Source organism: Lepidochelys kempii, chromosome 2 (assembly GCF_965140265.1).
Source record: "Lepidochelys kempii isolate rLepKem1 chromosome 2, rLepKem1.hap2, whole genome shotgun sequence".
Taxonomy (NCBI): Eukaryota; Metazoa; Chordata; order Testudines; family Cheloniidae; genus Lepidochelys; species Lepidochelys kempii.
In genome coordinates this window covers 213447005-213466934 of record NC_133257.1, presented here as the reverse complement: position 1 = coordinate 213466934, position 19930 = coordinate 213447005, and the positions used below count along the sequence as shown (strand labels likewise).

Sequence of the window (19930 nt, the reverse complement as noted above, 5' to 3'; positions counted from 1 at the left end):
TACTCCTTTAGCGCTAGCAGTAAAGGGTCATGCTTTTAGCACTGAAGGTTCTGGGTTGTAAAATTGCTAACACAACTGGGGTCATTATACAGGAACAATTTATATCTTAAAAATGAATTGCTGACCTAGTCCTAAATTATGTTAGCAACCTAATTTGCCACAATCATGTTCTTTCAGATGCCAAGTAATCAGAGTTCTGCCTGTAATTCAACTGTGGTGCAAATGAAGCCACTCTTTTGAAGATGGTATTGTTGCTCAGGTTTTTCAAAAGGGGGGGGGAGGGGGCAGAAGAAAAGGGAAAAAAAAGACTGAGGGGAATTTTTTTTTAAAGGGTGAATTAATTGTAGGAAGTCATCAGGCTCACCGAAAAAAGCTGCTTCGAGATGTATAGCTGCAGGACCCAGCAGTAGCAGCTATGCTGTAAAGGAGCCCACTCTGGCAGCCAAGGCCACAAAAACACCACTCCTCCTCAAGGGTTACACTTGATTTTAATCAGATAGTCTCTGATTCCTGAAATAAAACCTCACACCTTGGAAACTTTACTGGCCATGTGCAAAGCGGCTTTCCAAACATGCAGTCCCCAGATGCTGCTGTCAGTTCCTCAGATATTGTCAATAGATTGTTCCGTTGTTCTTTCCTGTACCGTCTAGAAGCAGCTTCCTAATGATGCTGATTTGCTGTAAAATAAATACAGGTGCCTGGAAAATTAATTTCACGTTCCAATAATCCACATGAAAAGTTTGAGCGGTGACACTGTAGACTGCTCACCTGGGTTTTTTATTTTTAGAGGGTGCCACACACTCTTCTAATCTAAATCAACGTGAAAGAAGCTATATTGACAGCACCAAATCCCCTCCTTTCACAGAAGAGGTATAATAAGCACAGGAAGTGCATGTTCCCTAGCCTGTATCGCATTTTTTAATCAGGAACACTATTACAGATTCTCTGTGACTCCCCAGCCATTCGGTCCTTAGCCTTTCTCCTGAGACTACCAGCAAAAGTGCTGATGGTCAATATGTGCTGACACCTGCTGATCAAGAATTAAATAGAGATCATTAACTCATGTTATATAAGCCACCAAAACAGTCACAATAAAGATTTTTGGTTACTGCTAACCTGTGCTGGATAAACCTGTCTGTAGGCTGTCACCAAACCCCTGCTAGGATGTAAACAGGCTAGTTTAATGCAACACCCCTGGATGGGCCATTGGCAGGAGGATTTGGACCTGGGATTTCCAGATATGAAAGCATGAACCTCTGCTGATTGAGCTAAAAGATTCAGCTGTTAGCTCAAAGCCAGCAACTCAAACATCTGTGGTGCAACCACTAAAGGAGGACAAAAAAGCCATCCCGTGTAAGTAGGGTTAACCTAGGATACTTTAAATTGCAGTGTTGTATTCTAGAACATTTTTGTCATGCATGGGTAAGATACTATGCAGCCCATCCTCCTCTTTCAAAAAATGTGCATGTTCTTGTCCATGAAATAATTAACATTTCTTCTTTTCTTCCTTTCAATTTTCCACACCAGTACACAAAACAGAATACAATAATGTCATTGATTTGCTACTGGAGACCTACAGTAAAAACTATGATGCCAGCTTTAACAGGATTTCTCCCCCTCTCTCACACTATTCTACATAGCTATGCATTATAAGGACAGAAAGGACCAACGTGATCATCTTGTCTGACCTCCTGTATAACGCAGGCCATAGGAGTTTGCTGAATTAATTCCTGTTTGAAAATTTCAGAAAAACATCCAATTATGATTTAAACATTTCCAGTGATGGACATTACAGTAAGCCAATGAATTTATTCTTTTGAACACTTCCTGTATTGTCTCATTTTACAAGGAAATATTTGCTCTGTCCACAGTCAGCATTAGCACTGCAACATGAGGGAGGTAGGGGGAGGGGTAGATGCAAGTCCTTCTCTTTTTACCAGCTAATACAAGACATACGCTCATTTCTTTGATTATCTACATTGTGCAACTCCCTAAAAAGCAAGTGAATCATGAACTTATGGTTGCTGCTTCAGCCGCTGAAGGCTAAAACTAGTGAAAGTGGACCGGCACTTTTCAGGCAGAAGTGATCGTTATAACATGTAACCTGCTCTCCAGTTCTCTTTTCAAACAGGCTAACTTCTCCTTTCATATAAGCATTTTATAACCAGACTTTCTCAAGTCAGATGCTAAGAAAAGAATCTCCAGGGAAAATCTTAAATAATTTTCTTTTTATTAAACAACCAGTTTTGTAGCAAAGTGTTGCAACACTAAACCTGTAGTTTCAAGACAACCTAAATAAATGTCCTCAACTAAACAAAAGGAGAGAAAATAGCATTTGGATATCCTCACAGCTGTCATTGCATTGCAATTTGGAACCTTTGACTAAACAGGATAATAAATAATGACTCTTCCTTTAAGTGTTGACCCAGTGCTGTTGATCTTTAATATCACGAGCCAAAAAAGACTTGAGGACATGAGTACTAGCAGTGGCTACTGGGATCAATTGTGTAAAGGATGAAAAACAGTACATTTGACAGAGGAGGTGGGATTTAGCCAGCAAACAAAAGATAAACTTTTTATCATCATTCTGGTCAGGAGGCATTAATAAAAAATCATCCATCCTGCAAAGTTTTAACTATCGAAGATTTACGCCTGCGGAAACACCTTGTGTTCAGTGGGAATACTTGCATGGACAAGGAATATTCACATGAGTAAAGGTCTGTGGGTTTGGGCCCAAATGTGTTCAGACAAAAGGGATCATGGATGAAGCATTTCAGATACTTTCAGATAAATTGTTGAAACAAATGTGAGGAATGGGTAGGACGTTAACTGCATTATTTTTGAAACAAGCATCAGTCTGCAAGCTAAACACATGTACATTTTACCCCAGATTGTGCAGATGGCTACTGACCTGTGTTTGGGTGAGTGGGAAAGCACACCACCCAAGGAGAAGTTCTGGGAAGAATTGTGCCAAAGGGAAGCATAACAACTCACTAAGCCCTGGTCTATACTAGGACTTTAGGTCGAATTTAGCAGCATTAAATCGATGTAAACCTGCACCCGTCCACACGATGAAGCCCTTTATTTCGACTTAAAGGGCTCTTAAAATCGATTTCCTTACTCCACCCCTGACAAGTGGATTAGCGCTTAAATCGGCCTTGCCGGCTCAAATTTGGGGTACTGTGGACACAATTCGACGGTATTGGCCTCCGAGAGCTATCCCAGAGTGCTCCATTGTGACCGCTCTGGACAGCACTCTCAACTCAGATGCACTGGCCAGGTAGACAGGAAAAGAACCGCAAACTTTTGAATCTCATTTCCTGTTTGGCCAGCGTGGCAAGCTGCAGGTGACCATGCAGAGTTCATCAGCAGAGGTGACCATGATAGAGTCCCAGAATCGCAAAAGAGCTCCAGCATGGACCAAACAGGAGGTACGGGATCTGATCGCTGTTTGGGGAGAGGAATCCGTGCTCTTAGAACTCCGTTCCAGTTTTTGAAATGCCAAAACCTTTGTCAAAATCTCCCAGGGCATGAAGGACAGAGGCCATAACAGGGACCCGAAGCAGTGCCGCGTGAAACTTAAGGAGCTGAGGCAAGCCTACCAGAAAACCAGAGAGGCGAACGGCCGCTCCGGGTCAGAGCCCCAAACATGCCGCTTCTATGATGAGCTGCATGCCATTTTAGGGGGTTCAGCCACCACTACCCCAGCCATGTTGTTTGACTCCTTCAATGGAGATGGAGGCAACACGGAAGCAGGTTTTGGGGACGAAGAAGATGATGATGAGGAGGAGGAGGTTGTAGATAGCTCACAGCAAGCAAGCGGAGAAACCGATTTTCCCAACAGCCAGGAACTGTTTCTCACCCTGGACCTGGAGCCAGTACCCCCTGAACCCACCCAAGGCTGCTTCCTGGACCTAGCAGGCGGAGAAGGGACCTCCGGTGAGTGTACCTTTTAAAATACCATACATAGTTTAAAAGCAAGCATGTGAAAGGATTACTTTGCCCTGGCATTCGCGGCTCTCCTGGATGTACTCCCAAAGCCTTTGCAAAAGGTTTCTGGGGAGGGCAGCCTTATTGCGTCCTTCATGGTAGGACACTTTACCACTCCAGGCCAGTAACACGTACTCGGGAATCATTGTACAACAAAGCATTGCAGTGTATGTTTGCTGGCGTTCAAACAACATCCGTTCTTTATCTCTCTGTGTTATCCTCAGGAGAGTGAGATAAAATTCATGGTCACCTGGTTGAAATAGAGTGCTTTTCTTCAGGGTACACTCAGAGGAGCCCGTTCCTGCTGGGCTGTTTGCCTGTGGCTAAACAGAAATGTTCCCCACTGTTAGCCACAGGGAGGGGGGGAAGGGTTGAGGGGGTAGCCACGTGGTGGGGGGAGGCAAAATGCGACCTTGTAACAAAAGCACATGTGCTATGTATGTAATGTTAACAGCAAGTGTGTTAGAAAGAGTACACCTGAAAGAGTGTAGCCACTGTTTTATAAAATGTGTCTTTTTAAATACCGCTGTCCCTTTTTTTTCTCCACCAGCTGCATGTGTTTCAATGATCACAGGATCTTCTCCTTCCCAGAAGCTAGTGAAGATTAGAAAGAAAAAAAAACGCAATCGAGATGAAATGTTCTCCGAGCTCATGCTGTCCTCCCGCACTGACAGAGCACAGACGAATGCATGGAGACAAATAATGTCAGAGTGCAGGAAAGCACAGAATGACTGGGAGGAGAGGTGGCGGGCTGAAGAGAGTAAGTGGCGGGCTGAAGAGAGGGCTGAAGCTCAAATGTGGTGGCAGCGTGATGAGAGGAGGCAGGATTCAATGCTGAGGCTGCTGGAGGACCAAACCAGTATGCTCCAGTGTATGGTTGAGCAGCAGCAAAGGCAGCTGGAGCACAGACTGCCACTACAGCCCCTGTGTAACCAACTGCTCTCCTCCCCAAGTTCCATAGCCTCCACACCCAGAAGCCCAAGAACACGGTGGGGGGGCCACCAGCCAACCAGCCACTCCGCCACAGAGGATTGCCCCAAAAAAAGAAGACTGTCATTCAATAAATTTTAAAGTTGTAAACTTTTAAAGTGCTGTGTGGCATTTTCCTTCCCTCCTCCACCACCCCTCCTGGGCTACCTTGGTAGTCATCCCCCTATTTGTGTGATGAATGAATAAAGAATGCATGAATGTGAAGCAACAATGACTTTATTGCCTCTGCAAGAGGTGATCGAAGGGAGGAGGGGAGGGTGGTTAGCTTACAGGGAAGTAGAGTGAACCAAGGGGCGGGGGGGTTTCATCAAGGAGAAACAAACAGAACTTTCACACCGTAGCCTGGCCAGTCATGAAACTGGTTTTTAAAGCTTCTCTGATGCGTACCGCACCCTCCTGTGCTCTTCTAACCGCCCTGGTGTCGGGCTGCGCGTAACCAGCAGCCAGGCAATTTGCCTCAACCTCCCACCCCACCATCAACATCTCCCCCTTACTCTCACAGATATTGTGGAGCACACAGCAAGCAGTAATAACAGTGGGAATATTGGTTTCGCTGAGGTCTAAGCGAGTCAGTAAACTGCGCCAGCGTGCCTTTAAACGTCCAAATGCACATTCTACCACCATTCTGCACTTGCTCAGCCTGTAGTTGAACAGCTCCTGACTACTGTCCAGGCTACCTATGTACGACTTCATGAGCCATGGCATTCAGGGGTAGGCTGGGTCCCCAAGGATACATATAGGCATTTCAACATCCCCAACTGTTATTTTCTGGTCCGGGAATAAAGTCCCTTCCTGCAGCTTTTGAAACAGACCAGAGTTCATGAAGATGCAAGCGTCATGTACCTTTCCCAGCCATCCCACATTGATGTTGGTGAAACGTCCCTTGTGATCCACCAGAGCTTGCAGCACTATTGAAAAGTACCCCTTGCGGTTTATGTACTCGGCGGCTTGGTGCTCCGGTGCCAAGATAGGACTATGGGTTCCGTCTATGGCCCCACCGCAGTTAGGGAATCCCATTGCAGCAAAGCTGTGCACTATGACCTGCACATTTCCCAGGGTCACTACCCTTGATATCAGCAGATCTTTGATTGCGTGGGCTACTTGCATCACAGCAGCCCCCACAGTAGATTTGCCCACTCCAAATTGATTCCCAACTGACCGGTAGCTGTCTGGCGTTGCAAGCTTCCATAGGGCTATCACCACTCGCTTCTCAACTGTGAGGGCTGCTCTCATCTTGGTATTCATGTGCTTCAGGGCAGGGGAAAGCAAGTCACAAAGTTCCATGAAAGTGCCCTTACGCATCCGAAAGTTTCGCAGCTGCTGGGAATCGTCCCAGACCTGCAACACTATGCGTTCCCACCAGTCTGTGCTTGTTTCCTGAGCCCAGAATCTGCATTCCACAGCATGAACCTGCCCCATTAGCACCATGATGCATGCATTGGCAGGGCCCATGCTTTCAGAGAAATCTGTGTCCATGTCCTAATCACTCATGTGACCGCGCTGACGTCGCCTCCTCGCCCGGTATCGCTTTGCCAGGTTCTGGTGCTGCATATACTGCTGGATAATGCGTGTGGTGTTTAATGTGCTCCTAATTGCCAAAGTGAGCTGAGCGGCCTCCATGCTTGCCTTGGTATGGTGTCCGCACAGAAAAAAGGCGCGGAACGATTGTCTGCCATTGCTCTGACGGAGGGAGGGGCGACTGACGACATGGCTTACAGGGTTGGCTTCAGGGAGCTAAAATCAACAAAGGGGGTGGCTTCACATCAAGGAGTATTCCAGGCAGGACTTCACGGAGGGTTCCAATAAGAAATGGTGCACCTAAGTTATTGTTCTTATTGGAACAAGGAGGTTAGTCTGGCCTCTGATTGATACATGGCTAGATTTACCTCACTGCACCTTCCCTGTGAGTGACTGCAGTGTGACCTAGAGGAATGAGTCCCCTAGACGGGGTAGGAGGCAAATGAGTACAAAACAAATATGGTCTATTTCTTGTTTTGATCCACTCCATCTATCTTTTACATCTTTGGCTGGCAGCAGACGGTGCAGAACGACTGCATGCCATCCACATCTCATGGCTGCTCGGCAGAAGATGGTGCAATAGGATTGCTAGCAATCCGTATCGTCTGCCTGTTCACCATAAGACGGTTCAATAGGACTGAGTGCAGGACTAAAGAGAATGACCTGGTCAAGTCACTCCAAATTTAGTCCCTGCGCCCATGTCTGCCCAGGCGCTCCCAGATGACGTGGCCAGGAACACCTCGGACACGACGATGACGGCTACCAGTCCTTTTGCACCATCAGCTGCCAGAAGGCAATGGGTTGCTGCTACTGTGTAGCAATGCCAAACCGCGTCTGCCAGCACCCAGGAGACATACAGTGACGGTTACCTGAGCGGGCTCCATGCTTGCCATGGTATGGCGTCTGCACAGGTAACTCAGGAAAAAAGGCGCGAAACGATTGTCTGCCCTTGCTTTCACAGAGGGAGGGAGGGAACATGGGCCTGACAATATGGACCCAGAACCACCCGCAACAATGTTTTAGCCCCATCAGGCATTGGGATCTCAACCCAGAATTCCACTGGGCAGCGGAGACTGCGGGAACTGTGAGATAGCTACCCACAGTGCAACGCTCCGGAAGTCGACTCTAGCCTCGGTACTGTGGAAGCGCTCTGCCGAGTTAATGCACTTAGAGCATTTTCTGTGGGGACACACACACTCAAATATATAAAACCGATTTCTAAAAAACCGACTTCTATAAATTCAACCTTATTCCGTAGTGTAGACATACCCTAAGATCCCTAGAGGAGCACTATGAGCATGTCTACTGCACCATGTATCAGGTGGGTGCAGCATGTTTTCCCCTCCACAGTCACCCTGCTCCATTGGTTAGGGCAGACACGGCCCTGCAGTCTCCTCAGCCATCCTCATCCTATTGGGGTAGTTAGTGCCTCCGAGGATGCTAGCAGGGATCAGTTCCTGTGCTTAGGAGAGAGACCAGACTGAAATGCTGGTCTGTATGGAATGGTCGGCAAAGGTTGGAGGAAGCTCTTTACCCTCCTCTGCTTTTGCACAGAAGGTCGAGGTACAGTCTGATTTCTTTCTGGCATTTGCTCCCCGGTCATAACATCAGCCACCACACAGCAGACCTGATTCTGTGACCTGGTGACATCTCATGAAACACCACTTAGTAACTCCAGTTCACTCAAGGAAGCTACAGCAGGGGATTTCCCCCATAGTATATCTTTGACCTAAGTAACTTGTTATACATCAATATGACAGCAACTATTTATCTTTCACAATACCATATTATATTATTTTGGGAGCTGCTGTGACTGGAGCAATACAGTACCAGTGTGGCAATAGTCACCAAATGGTGCCGTTAAACATAGAATCATAGAATCACAGAATATCAGGGTTGAAAGGGACCTCAGGAGGTCATCTAGTCCAACCCCCTGCTCAAAAGCAGGACCAATCCCAAATTAAACATAGTTCTACAAATTTTGTTTCTTAGCTTATGAGCCTCATTCAGTCTTTCAGGTACTTCATTGTTGCTAGTCTTGTGATGCCAGAGCTTTGGGGACACAAGCAGAAGGAGTGTTTCTCCTCTGAGTTAGTCTAAGTACTATCTGATTCTTGAGGCAGAATTGCACCCTAGGAACCAGGCATTGGTATTTGAGCTGAGATTGCTAAAAGAAAGGAATCCCTCCGTGCTGTTTGAGCACCTCTGTCCAAGGACTGGTGCATACCATGTAAATAAAACAAATTACAATTAAGACAATATCCATACTCTGCATCACTGATTTCTGATGAGAAATTGATGAGTTAGGCCACAAAATCTGCTACTGCTCAGCAAAGGAACAACAGTGCTGCAAAGTTTAAGCACTGATAAACTTGTGGTAAATATTTACAGTGTTCTTTAATCCCCTTCCTATAGTTCTGTAGGTGAGACTACACTGCACAGACTTCAGCTCAAAGAAAGTGATTCTGAGATGCTGCTCAGTTCTTACTTAAGACAGATTAAATATTATAATTACCAGTCCTTTATATATGGTCACCAATCTGTTACAAAATGTAGTGGCAGACAGATTCCTTCTCATAAAAATCTGGCAAATCTATCAGCCTGATCTTGCACTATTGAAATCACTGGGAGTTTGCTATTGACTTAAGGAGAAGCAGAATTACACATTAAATGCCAGATATTACATTATTCTGAGGCCCTGGGACCTCATCATCTTCAGTAGGAGCCCTGAGTGCTCCACACCTGGCAGAAACCACTGAGCATCTCACAGGACCAGACCCAAATCTGGCTTCTCTAAATAGGCTTGATCGTACAAGGTGCTGAGCATCCACAGCTCCCATTGATATCAGTGGGAGTTCTCAGGATCAGGCCCATTACAAACCTATTTGATACCTATTTGGCTGTATGTGTTGCCCAGCAAATAACTAGAGTACATGAGTACAGTAATTCTGTGATTTCAAATGTAGGAATTTTTCACACTTTTTCCTACGAGCACTGGTGGTCAGGAGATTTCCCTCTCATTTATTATCTACTTGTATTAAGCCCAGAGATAGATTAAGGTCTTCTGGGCCAGATCAAGTTTGGGGGCCCCCCTGTGCCAGAACCTATGGCCCTTCCACCCACAACCCTGCCCCCATTCCACCCCTTCCCACGCAGCCCTGCCCCTTGCCCCCCACCCCTTGTTCCCTTATTTCTGTCCCCTCTCCCTCCCAGTGCAGCCCCAGGACCGGAGAAACTCTGTCCCCCCAGCCACGTCCCCGCAGTGGGGAGTGAGAGCTCCTCTAGCCCTGACTCTGTTGCTAGGGACCGTAGTCCGGGTGCTGGAGTTTCCCCCACCGGGCGCTGCTGCCGGGAACCAACATTGGGGCGCTGGGCCACCCCACGGCTTCTGCCAGGACTCTGGGCTGCTGAGGTGCCCATTTTCCGGGAGCCCCGGGCATGGGCCCCTTAGGCCCACTGGATAATCCACAACTGATTACTGAAGTCTCAAATGATATTGAGGCCTTAGTGTGCTAGGCATGGTACAGGCACAGAGTTCAGCAACACAGACAATCCCTGCCCCAACAAATTTACAATCTAAATAGACAAGGGGTGGGAGAGGAAACAGAGAGGTAAGTTACTTGCCCAAAGTCATACGGCTGGTCAGCGAGAGAGCCAGGAATGGCACTGAAGTCACTTGATGACCAATCCAGTGCCCTGTCTGTTAGACTACACTGCCTCTCCTTTAACCAATTTTGATAAATTAGGCTGGGAACAAACTCACTCTCATTGCATTAGTGGAAGTCCACGTTTGCAGGACTGAGCTCTATGATGGCATGGATTGAGTGGGCAGAAGGATACAGACAAATTATGAATACGTTTCTATAGTGTCAAAGAACACAGATCATCTGTACCTCACACCAGGCTCTCTTCCCCTTCCCTATGAAAAATCCAGTACACCAAAACAATGATTATTTATTATAGGGGTATAAGGCAAGGGGCTGCTGGCAGAGCTTTTCCCCAAAGGGCCACTCTCCTTTGGAAGGCTCTCCCCAACAAATCTCAGTTTATTGACCTTCCAAGTAGGCTGCAAAGCCCATCTGTTTGAGTGGGCATTGGAGGAGAGGGGGAGATTGCTGTCTGGTGGGGAAGAGCAGTGGGGTTTTAAACGACATGGATCCCTTAATTTGGATGCAACAATATGTGGGAGGGAGGGAGGGAAGAGAGCTGAGTTTTTGTCTGGTGTTGTGAGTGGAATTCCTATGTTACTATATTTCAAAATGCAAGTCAAGGGTTTCAGTGGCACCCTTTGGAGAGGAGCTTCTTTTAGACTGAAATCAAAATAAATTGATACAATTTATAACTACGACTACTGCTACATTTTTCACAGTTGCAAAATTACCTCCAAACGTGGTGAGTCTTTGTAAAAATGCCATGGGAACATTTTTTTTTTTACCACATTTACACAGATCTAATCTAGAGGAAGTTTCATTTGCTTGTTAAAGATTATTTGCTTTTGAAAACAACACCAGTTATCCTATTAGGGCTATGGGGAATTTTAAATGATGGTTTAAATTTTGTTTCCCTTTAGAGAGCAAAATACAAGAACTGAATGTTAGAGGCCCCAAGTCCATCTGGATATACTGTACAGAAGCCTGAGATTCCTGTGAGGCTGTACTAATGGGATTCACTTGTGGTGGGGTTTGTGTGACTAGAACACAAAAAACAAAGCTGCAGTGTTTTATTAAACAACTTCAAGATACTACAATGCCCAGCCAGAAGGGCCAGAAGGGAAAAGAAAAACTCTTGGCCCCTATTAAGATTACTACATCCCCCTCTCCTGCCTTCATGGGCTTGAGGAGAGGAAATTGGGTGAGCTCTGTGGCTAAGACATGTAACTGAAAGCATTTTGAGAAAGACACATAGTTTAAATGAATAGGCACTAACACTTGGTATACAAAGGAAAGATACCTAATGTTCACATGGGTACAATTTACAAAACCAAGAATGTTAGCTTTGAATTGATATCCACTTTTGCCCCGTGGCAATTAACAATTAGGTAGATTAAGAACAATGCATCCGATGAAGTGAGCTGTAGCTCCCGAAAGCTCATGCTCAAATAAATTGGTTAGTCTCTAAGGTGCCACAAGTACTCCTTTTCTTTTTGCGAATACAGACTAACACGGCTGTTACTCTGAAACCTAAGAACAATGTGTTTCTCTCTGTAGCAAGCAGCCTCTCACATGTTCACTGAAATGGTAGGACAGAGAGTTTTACATTGGCAGTAACTAAGCCACATTGAGATGTGTCAAACTTTAGATTAAAGAAAAGGAGTACTTGTGGCACCTTAGAGACTAACCAATTTATTAGAGCATAAGCTTTCGTGAGCTACAGCTCACTTCCTCAGATGCATATCGTGGAAACTGCAGCAGGCTTTATATATACACAGAGAATATGAAACAATACCTCCTCCCACCCCACTGTCCTGCTGGTAATAGCTTATCTAAAGTGATCATCAGGTGGGCCATTTCCAGCATAAATCCAGGTTTTCTCACCCTCCACCCCCCCACACAAATTCACTCTCCTGCTGGTGATAGCCCATCCAAAGTGACAACTCTTTACACAATGTGCATGACAATCAAGTTGGGCTATTTCCTGCACAAATCCAGGTTTTCTCACATCCCCCCCCACCCCCATACACACACAAACTCACTCTCCTGCTGGTAATAGCTCATCCAAACTGACCACTCTTCAAGTTTAAATCCAAGTTAAACCAGAACATCTGGGGGGGGGGGGGGGGTAGGGAAAACCAAGAGGAAACAGGCTACCTTGCATAATGACTTAGCCACTCCCAGTCTCTATTTAAGCCTAAATTAATAGTATCCAATTTGCAAATGAATTCCAATTCAGCAGTTTCTCGCTGGAGTCTGGATTTGAAGTTTTTTTGTTTTAAGATAGCGACCTTCATGTCTGTGATTGCGTGACCAGAGAGATTGAAGTGTTCTCCGACTGGTTTATGAATGTTATAATTCTTGACATCTGATTTGTGTCCATTTATTCTTTTACGTAGAGACTGTCCAGTTTGACCAATGTACATGGCAGAGGGGCATTGCTGGCACATGATGGCATATATCACATTGGTGGATGTGCAGGTGAACGAGCCTCTGATAGTGTGGCTGATGTTATTAGGCCCTGTGATGGTGTCCCCTGAATAGATATGTGGGCACAATTGGCAACGGGCTTTGTTGCAAGGATAAGTTCCTGGGTTAGTGGTTCTGTTGTGTGGTATGTGGTTGTTGGTGAGTATTTGCTTCAGGTTGCGGGGCTGTCTGTAGGCAAGGACTGGCCTGTCTCCCAAGATTTGTGAGAGTGTTGGGTCATCCTTTAGGATAGGTTGTAGATCCTTAATAATGCGTTGGAGGGGTTTTAGTTGGGGGCTGAAGGTGACGGCTAGCGGCGTTCTGTTATTTTCTTTGTTAGGCCTGTCCTGTAGTAGGTAACTTCTGGGAACTCTTCTGGCTCTATCAATCTGTTTCTTTACTTCTGCAGGTGGGTATTGTAGTTGTAAGAAAGCTTGACAGAGATCTTGTAGGTGTTTGTCTCTGTCTGAGGGGTTGGAGCAAATGCGGTTGTATCGCAGAGCTTGGCTGTAGACGATGGATCGTGTGGTGTGGTCAGGGTGAATGCTGGAGGCATGCAGGTAGGAATAGCAGTCAGTAGGTTTCCGGTATAGGGTGGTGTTTATGTGACCATTGTTTATTAGCACTGTAGTGTCCAGGAAGTGGATCTCTTGTGTGGACTGGACCAGGCTGAGGTTGGTGGTGGGATGGAAATTGTTGAAATCATGGTGGAATTCCTCAAGGGCTTCTTTTCCATGGGTCCAGATAATGAAGATGTCATCAATATAGCGCAAGTAGAGTAGGGGCTTTAGGGGACGAGAGCTGAGGAAGCGTTGTTCTAAATCAGCCATAAAAATGTTGGCATACTGTGGGGCCATGCGGGTACCCATAGCAGTGCCGCTGATCTGAAGGTATACATTGTCCCCAAATGTGAAGTAGTTATGGGTAAGGACAAAGTCACAAAGTTCAGCTACCAGGTTAGCCGTGACATTATCGGGGATAGTGTTCTTGACGGCTTGTAGTCCATCTTTGTGTGGAATGTTGGTGTAGAGGGCTTCTACATCCATAGTTGCCAGGATGGTGTTATCAGGAAGATCACCGATGGATTGAAGTTTCCTCAGGAAGTCAGTGGTGTCTCGAAGGTAGCTGGGAGTGCTAGTAGCGTAGGGCCTGAGGAGGGAGTCTACATAGCCAGACAATCCTGCTGTCAGGGTGCCAATGCCTGAGATGATGGGGCGCCCAGGATTTCCAGGTTTATGGATCTTGGGTAGTAGATAGAATATCCCAGGTCGGGGTTCCAGGGGTGTGTCTGTGCGGATTTGATCTTGTGCTTTTTCAGGAAGTTTCTTGAGCAAATGCTGTAGTTGCTTTTGGTAACTCTCAGTGGGATTAGAGGGTAATGGCTTGTAGAAACTCGTGTTGGAGAGCTGCCGAGCAGCCTCTTGTTCATATTTCGATGAACATTTGCCATGTAGTCCTGTCAAATGAACCGAGAGAGCTCAGGTTATTATATTCACATTTGGATAGGATACACACCCCAGTCCTGTTGGGATATGTTGTACGTACCCATGCACTTGAAAGTTATCCTGAGCTGTCATTTTGAAGAGATATGGAAAACGCATAGATGGTCCAGAAACTCTTTTTGTGGGCAATCTTTGTTTATTTTGGGCTCTTCACCACAAGGGTTGTTTTGGAAAGTGGTTGCACTAGATTTGTGGTTTTTCAGAAAAACAACCCTGATTTATGTTTATGTTCTTTTTAGGAGAAAGGGCAAAACCATTCATTTTGTTTTGAATATTTATCCTAGATACACTTTGTTTTCCGACCTTTGTCATTATGTGCTATGTCTTTTTGTTTAAACTTTATGCTAAAAATGCAATATGGGTTATTAAGAGGTTTTATCTAGTTTGATTAATTTATTTTTTCTACTTGAAAATAAAGAGTAAAAATTATGTTATCTTTAGCAGAATGGTTTTTCCGTTCCACAATAAACTATTTGTTGTACAACAAAGAATGATATGGCTCTAGATATTCACAGAATTGGAAGTGATCAGAAAACACTGAAAAATAGTTGAAGCATGAATAGAAATTGTTTTCTTAAAGAAAACATAATCTGTCTTAAATATAGTGAAACTGTCTGAAACTAAGATGAATGAGCTCCTTGCCCGTCTATTTTCTGGAAAATATTCTGGACTATCTTCAAGAAGTTGCTGATATGCCTCAATAACATGAGAACTACTTACTGTGTCCAGATCCCTGGGTTAGTTACACAAAGCCAGATCCAAAGCTCATTAGAGTCAAATGCCTTTGGATTGGGGCAACAGCTAGTTATTGTGTAGCAATCATCAATATAAAGCAACATTTTTTGCCACTCTCAGTCTGGCCTCTAAATCTGTGCAAACTAAATGTACATATGAGTAAACCACACTTGCCCATGCACACAGGCTTTTAACCCTGACAGTCAGGAAATTATACATCTAATTACCAAATCTGCACATACAAATATGTGTTTTGCATATGCAAATGGATGCTCTCACATTATTGCTTGCACAAAATTAATGGCGATAGTTCAGATTTGCCTAAAGTCCTCTACCTGGTGCATTCATACTGTATGTGGTTGTCCAGCTCATAAGTAATAACTAATATACAGAAATATAACTTTGAAAAGCTGCAGGTAAATAATCTCACTGGTTTAAACTGTAGACTGGTGACATGACAAATCTGTACAAAAAGGATTGTAATTTGGAGATTACTGGTCCCAACTCTGTTATGCTGCAGCCCCTTTTTCCCACTCTGGCAGCATAAAATGGGTGGAATCCCATGACAGAGACCTGGTGTAATGGCTTTATGCTACCCTTCTCAGTCCCAAGCACAGAAGACAAACAGGATCATGGTTGGAAGACAGTATGTGTCACTCTGCTACAGTTACTCAGGGCCTGGGATGCTGGAACAATTTGTATAGTGGGGCTGCTGAGAGCCATTGAACCAAACTGTAAAGCCTGTAAAATCCTGAAACCCCTTCAAGCCTGGGGTTATGGTAGCACCCCCAGCATACCTAGTTCCAGCACCTATGCTTAGGGCTGCCACAACCGCTTCTAGAGTCATTACAACTGAGTGTGAATTAGAGCCTCCCTAAGGCTACTCCACCCTGTTCAGTGAAAGTGGAAAAGTGGCTTAAAGTTACTTTTGTCTCCATTTCCCCACCATTCACAGACTGAGTATGGCTTGGCCAGAACAGAGAGTCAGTGTCCGCTTTTATTTTGACACAAGACAACACAGGTCATTTGAAGTTTGAGAAGGAGACATTCAATTCAAATGGATTTTTAGCACAGGCTACAGGGAAATTATTCTGTAGTTAACATTGACAAGGATATGCATTCCCAGTCGTACCCTGAACAGTATTGGACTCTGGAGGAGAGAGAGATTTGTTATTCTCACAGTAAGGGCTTTTGAAATATTTTAACAAAACAATAAGGCTTTGTCTGAAAAGAATCTTGACAGCCAGTATGCAGTACTCAGATATATGCACAGTACAACTGTACTGAACTGCCATTGTATTCTAAAAAATCCCTGGAAAGACTAGTGGGGGGAATTCTTATTTGCACAACTACACTGTTATTCCACTGGCTTTTCCCCTCATACTTACCAAAGGGGGTTAAGCTTCACACTTACCATGCCTTTTCCTGTTTGTTCTCCATCCGATGATTTTTCACCCTGTAAATAACAAAAGAACATGCAGCCCACAGTGTGTGAGAAAATACCTCTGTGCTATACCTTGTATTAAAGAGATTAAAGAAAGATGACCTGTATGAAAGACATTAACAGATGTTAGTTAATTGCTCTGATCCCAGTCTTAAAACATGTTTATCTCATAGAATGCCATCAAAACTGTGTTACTTTCAATCCTTCTGAGATCAGATTACCCAGAGGAAACCATTCATAGGAAGACACCTGCAATATACAAGCTGTAAAATTAGCTTCTGCCTAATTCTTCTGAATACAAAAGACATATGATTTAGACAAGCATAAATAATCCATATCAGATCTCTACATTGGAAGGAAAGACAAGTCTCTAGTCTAGCCTGTATATTAGAGGCAAGGTACAAAATAGTGGTGTCTTAGCCTATAGGAGATGGTGGACAATAGAGCCAGAGCTGTGGACAAAACAGTGCTTGATTGGTGGCTCACAGGCCAAAATGTTGCGTGTTGGAGGAAATACTCCATGTAGATGAGGTAGAATAGGTCAAAGTACTAGTAGATTTCTGGCCTTCAGTTAGGCGGAGGCTCAGCAGTGGGAGAGGAGCATGCAAGTCATTTAATTGCATGAGTAAACACTCAAGTTGGTCTTATGGATCTTGTGTAAATACCACTCACTGTGAGTAAGGCTTGTAAAATCAGACTCTCTTTTTTAGCAGGAAGCAAACAGTCTAATTAAACACAAAAAAATCCTATGCCAAAAAAGTCTGAATTTTTAAACAGACTATGTGCAAGAAATCACTACCAAAGTAATTACATTTATTGGCAAAAATCAAGCTTGTTAACATTAAGATAATATCTTAATCATTTTTTCTAAATTTAGTATTTGTTCATTTAAAATGAACAAGGAAATGAAGGCTTTTTATCCACCTTTGGAACAGCAGTGATTATTTTAATGGGAACATTATATTTCTGATTATGTTCCCCACATATTCACATATCATCATTACCCACATTTTCTTTTTGGATGCAAAAAAAATAACTCACTGGGTGATTGGTATCATTTTAAATTATCCGTGTGTGGCAGACATTTTAGCACATCAACCATCTCTATAGTAGGGTTTTCTGGCAAAACACTTTCATCAGAAACCACCACTTCAGCTTCACTAGTAATAGCAGCTATGGGAGCAGTAGTGTAGAACAAAGCCCTACAAACCACATTACATAGACCTCCTTAAAATTCTGGCAGCCACCTGGACCCAGATGCTAGCAACAGTGGGAAATTTTTGCCAAAACAGCCTAATTCAGACACCTCAGGTTGTTTGCCTGATTCTGCTCTAAATTGCTGCAGTAACAACCCAGAATAACTCTCCCCTTCACCGGTTTAATTGAGAATGCAATTTGACCTTTAATCTCTAAGTGACACTATTACAGGGTCATCTGGTCATGACTGCTTCCTCAGCTCCCCAAAAATGCGTGTAAGCTCACCTGTTTCAATAACATCCTGTTCTTGGAGTCTGGTCTATTTAAAAAAAAAACAGAACCGTTCTACTCTACTCACCACAAATCTTCCAACTGGGTTTCACAGTCCTCTCAAAGCCAGGCTTCCTGCCTGGCCTTTTTTTACTCCTGGGATCTTCTACCAGCCCTTCTGCCTAACTAGTGCAGATAGCCCTTTCCCCAGGTCTCCACTAAAAAAATTGACAAAAGTGAAACATCTGGGGGTAGAACTTGGGATTGGGGAGCAGCTGGGGCTAGAGGCAGAGTTGGCCTGGTTGTGGAGTGGGAATGAGGACAGAGCTGGGCTGAGGCCAGGACTGAGGGTGGAGTGGAGCTGAGGCCAATGCTCCGCTGCCCATGTCCGGGGGCTCTGCTGCCGGTCCTAGCCAGCCCGCATGCAGGGTCCTGGCCTCTGGCTCGGGGTCACGTCTGCCCACCTGCCCCAGTCCCGCAGTCTGCACCCACCCCTAGCTGTGGCCCCAGCATCCACCGCCTTACCCCTGTCTGCGTCCCCCCTCCTCCTGAAGCCACGGCTCTGATCCCAGCCCCAGCTGTAGGGGGCAGTGAAGGGCACGGACGGGGGTAAGAGGGGTGCAGCTCAGCACCCCCACTCCAAAAAGCCGTTCTAGCCCACTGCATCTAGCTATATTTCCCAAGTTTGCTTAAGAAAAGGTCATATGAGATAGCATCAAAAGCCTTACTAAAGTCAAGATATATCACATCTGTTGCTTCCCCACATCTACAAGGCTTGTTACCCTGTCGAAGAAGGCTGTTAGGCTGGTTTGACTTGATTTGTTCTTGACAAATCCATGTTGACTGTTACTTATCACCTTTTTATCTTCTAGGAGCTTACAAATTGATTGTTTATTTACTCCATTAACTTTCTGGGTACCAAAGTTAAGCTTTATACCATTATGGCCTGCTGCAATTTCCTGTTAATATGAATTCTCTCATTGTTTTATATTTTTGCTCATATCCTAATGAGCACGTTTTTTAATGAGCAAGGGACATTTGTTTCCCTGAGATCACAGCTCTGCTTTGTGCATCTCAGATAAGGCTTAGTCCTACTTCTGGTAAACCAGAGAACCCTGCCACAGTTTATGAGTTCACACAGGCACTGGGGAAGTTGGATCCATTCTTTTTAACTACAAAGCATACAATCACTTCAGGAAACAGATCTTATGCAAAAATTCTCAACCCTTTCGAAACTGAACTTGGAAGGGTTAACACCATTCTGGCTCACGAAGAAGCCAGGTACCAACATACCCATAAAATATTGTATTGTATGGCATGTGTCACTCAATATTATATGCAATAGAAAATGGCAAGATTTACTACTACAGTCCACTAACAACCTCTTGGCTGCTTCTAAGCAATTCATCATTTCACATTAAAACCTGTTACTTCAGCCTATAAGCACATTTTTTTCTGTGTCAAGAAATATTTTGAGCCAAAGTAGACATCTGAATTAATAAAAAGTGCCCAACATAAATCTAATTATGTTTTTAACAGAAATGTGACCTCACTACATTGTTGGAATCTTTAGATGAAGGGAGATAGCTTTTAATGTGCCTTAAGGTAGCTTTCCATCAAAGCAGATTTTTCAGTATTACGGTGGCATGCATGGCAGCACCATTATAGTAAAGGTTGTATCACAACTTCTGTTTAAAGGTCAACCTTCTAAAGTCCTCGAAAATAGACATGCTTAGTCGGATTCCTTGAAATATGGTGTGCCTCAAGAGAGGGCAGGGTAAGGTTAGTAACCCAAATTTGGGGTCATTTGATCTAGGGGTTATAGAGAGATAAGGCCTGGAAAAAAATTGCCGTTTCTCTTAAACAAAAAACTGCCAGTATTTTGGAACAGAAACCTTGTCTGTGATTTCTCTTACCAGTCCTGCCGTAAACTCATCCTCCAACTATTCTGAAACACGACCATTCTTTCGCAAGTGTCTGAATCGTGGGTCTCACCAAGGCTCAGGATCTAACCGATCACCGTATTTGAGCTCAGGAAGGAATTTTTTCCCAGGTCAGATTGGCAGAGACCCTAGGGGGATGGCGGGGAGAGTTGCCTTGCTCTGCAGAGTGGGACACTGGTCACTTGCTCATTTGATCTAGAATAAATGGTGGATTCTCTCTAA

At 44.5% G+C, this 19930-nt stretch overlaps 1 protein-coding gene across 1 annotated transcript; it reads right to left on the bottom strand.

Moving 5' to 3' along the window:
- Positions 1–1640: 1640 nt before the first annotated feature.
- LOC140906169 (uncharacterized) lies at positions 1641–19728 on the bottom strand. The gene is made up of 5 exons (XM_073329668.1): positions 19682–19728; positions 16371–16400; positions 16269–16288; positions 13244–14073; positions 1641–1730 (listed from the first exon to the last, which is right to left on the bottom strand). Exons 1-5 carry the CDS (start codon positions 19726–19728, stop codon positions 1641–1643), a joined length of 1017 nt encoding a protein of 338 aa, XP_073185769.1.
- Between the last annotated feature and the right edge of the window lie 202 nt (positions 19729–19930).

Coding starts and splice junctions, on each gene's coding strand:
- LOC140906169 (XM_073329668.1), bottom strand. CDS start 19,728: ATGGTCGTGTTTCAGAATAGTTGGAGGATGAGTTTACGGCAGGACTG. Junction 16,401..19,681: donor ATGAGTTTACGGCAGGACTG/GTAAGAGAAATC, acceptor TCTTTCATACAG/GTCATCTTTCTTTAATCTCT. Junction 14,074..16,268: donor AACAAACAGGAAAAGGCATG/GTAAGTGTGAAG, acceptor TTCATTTGACAG/GACTACATGGCAAATGTTCA.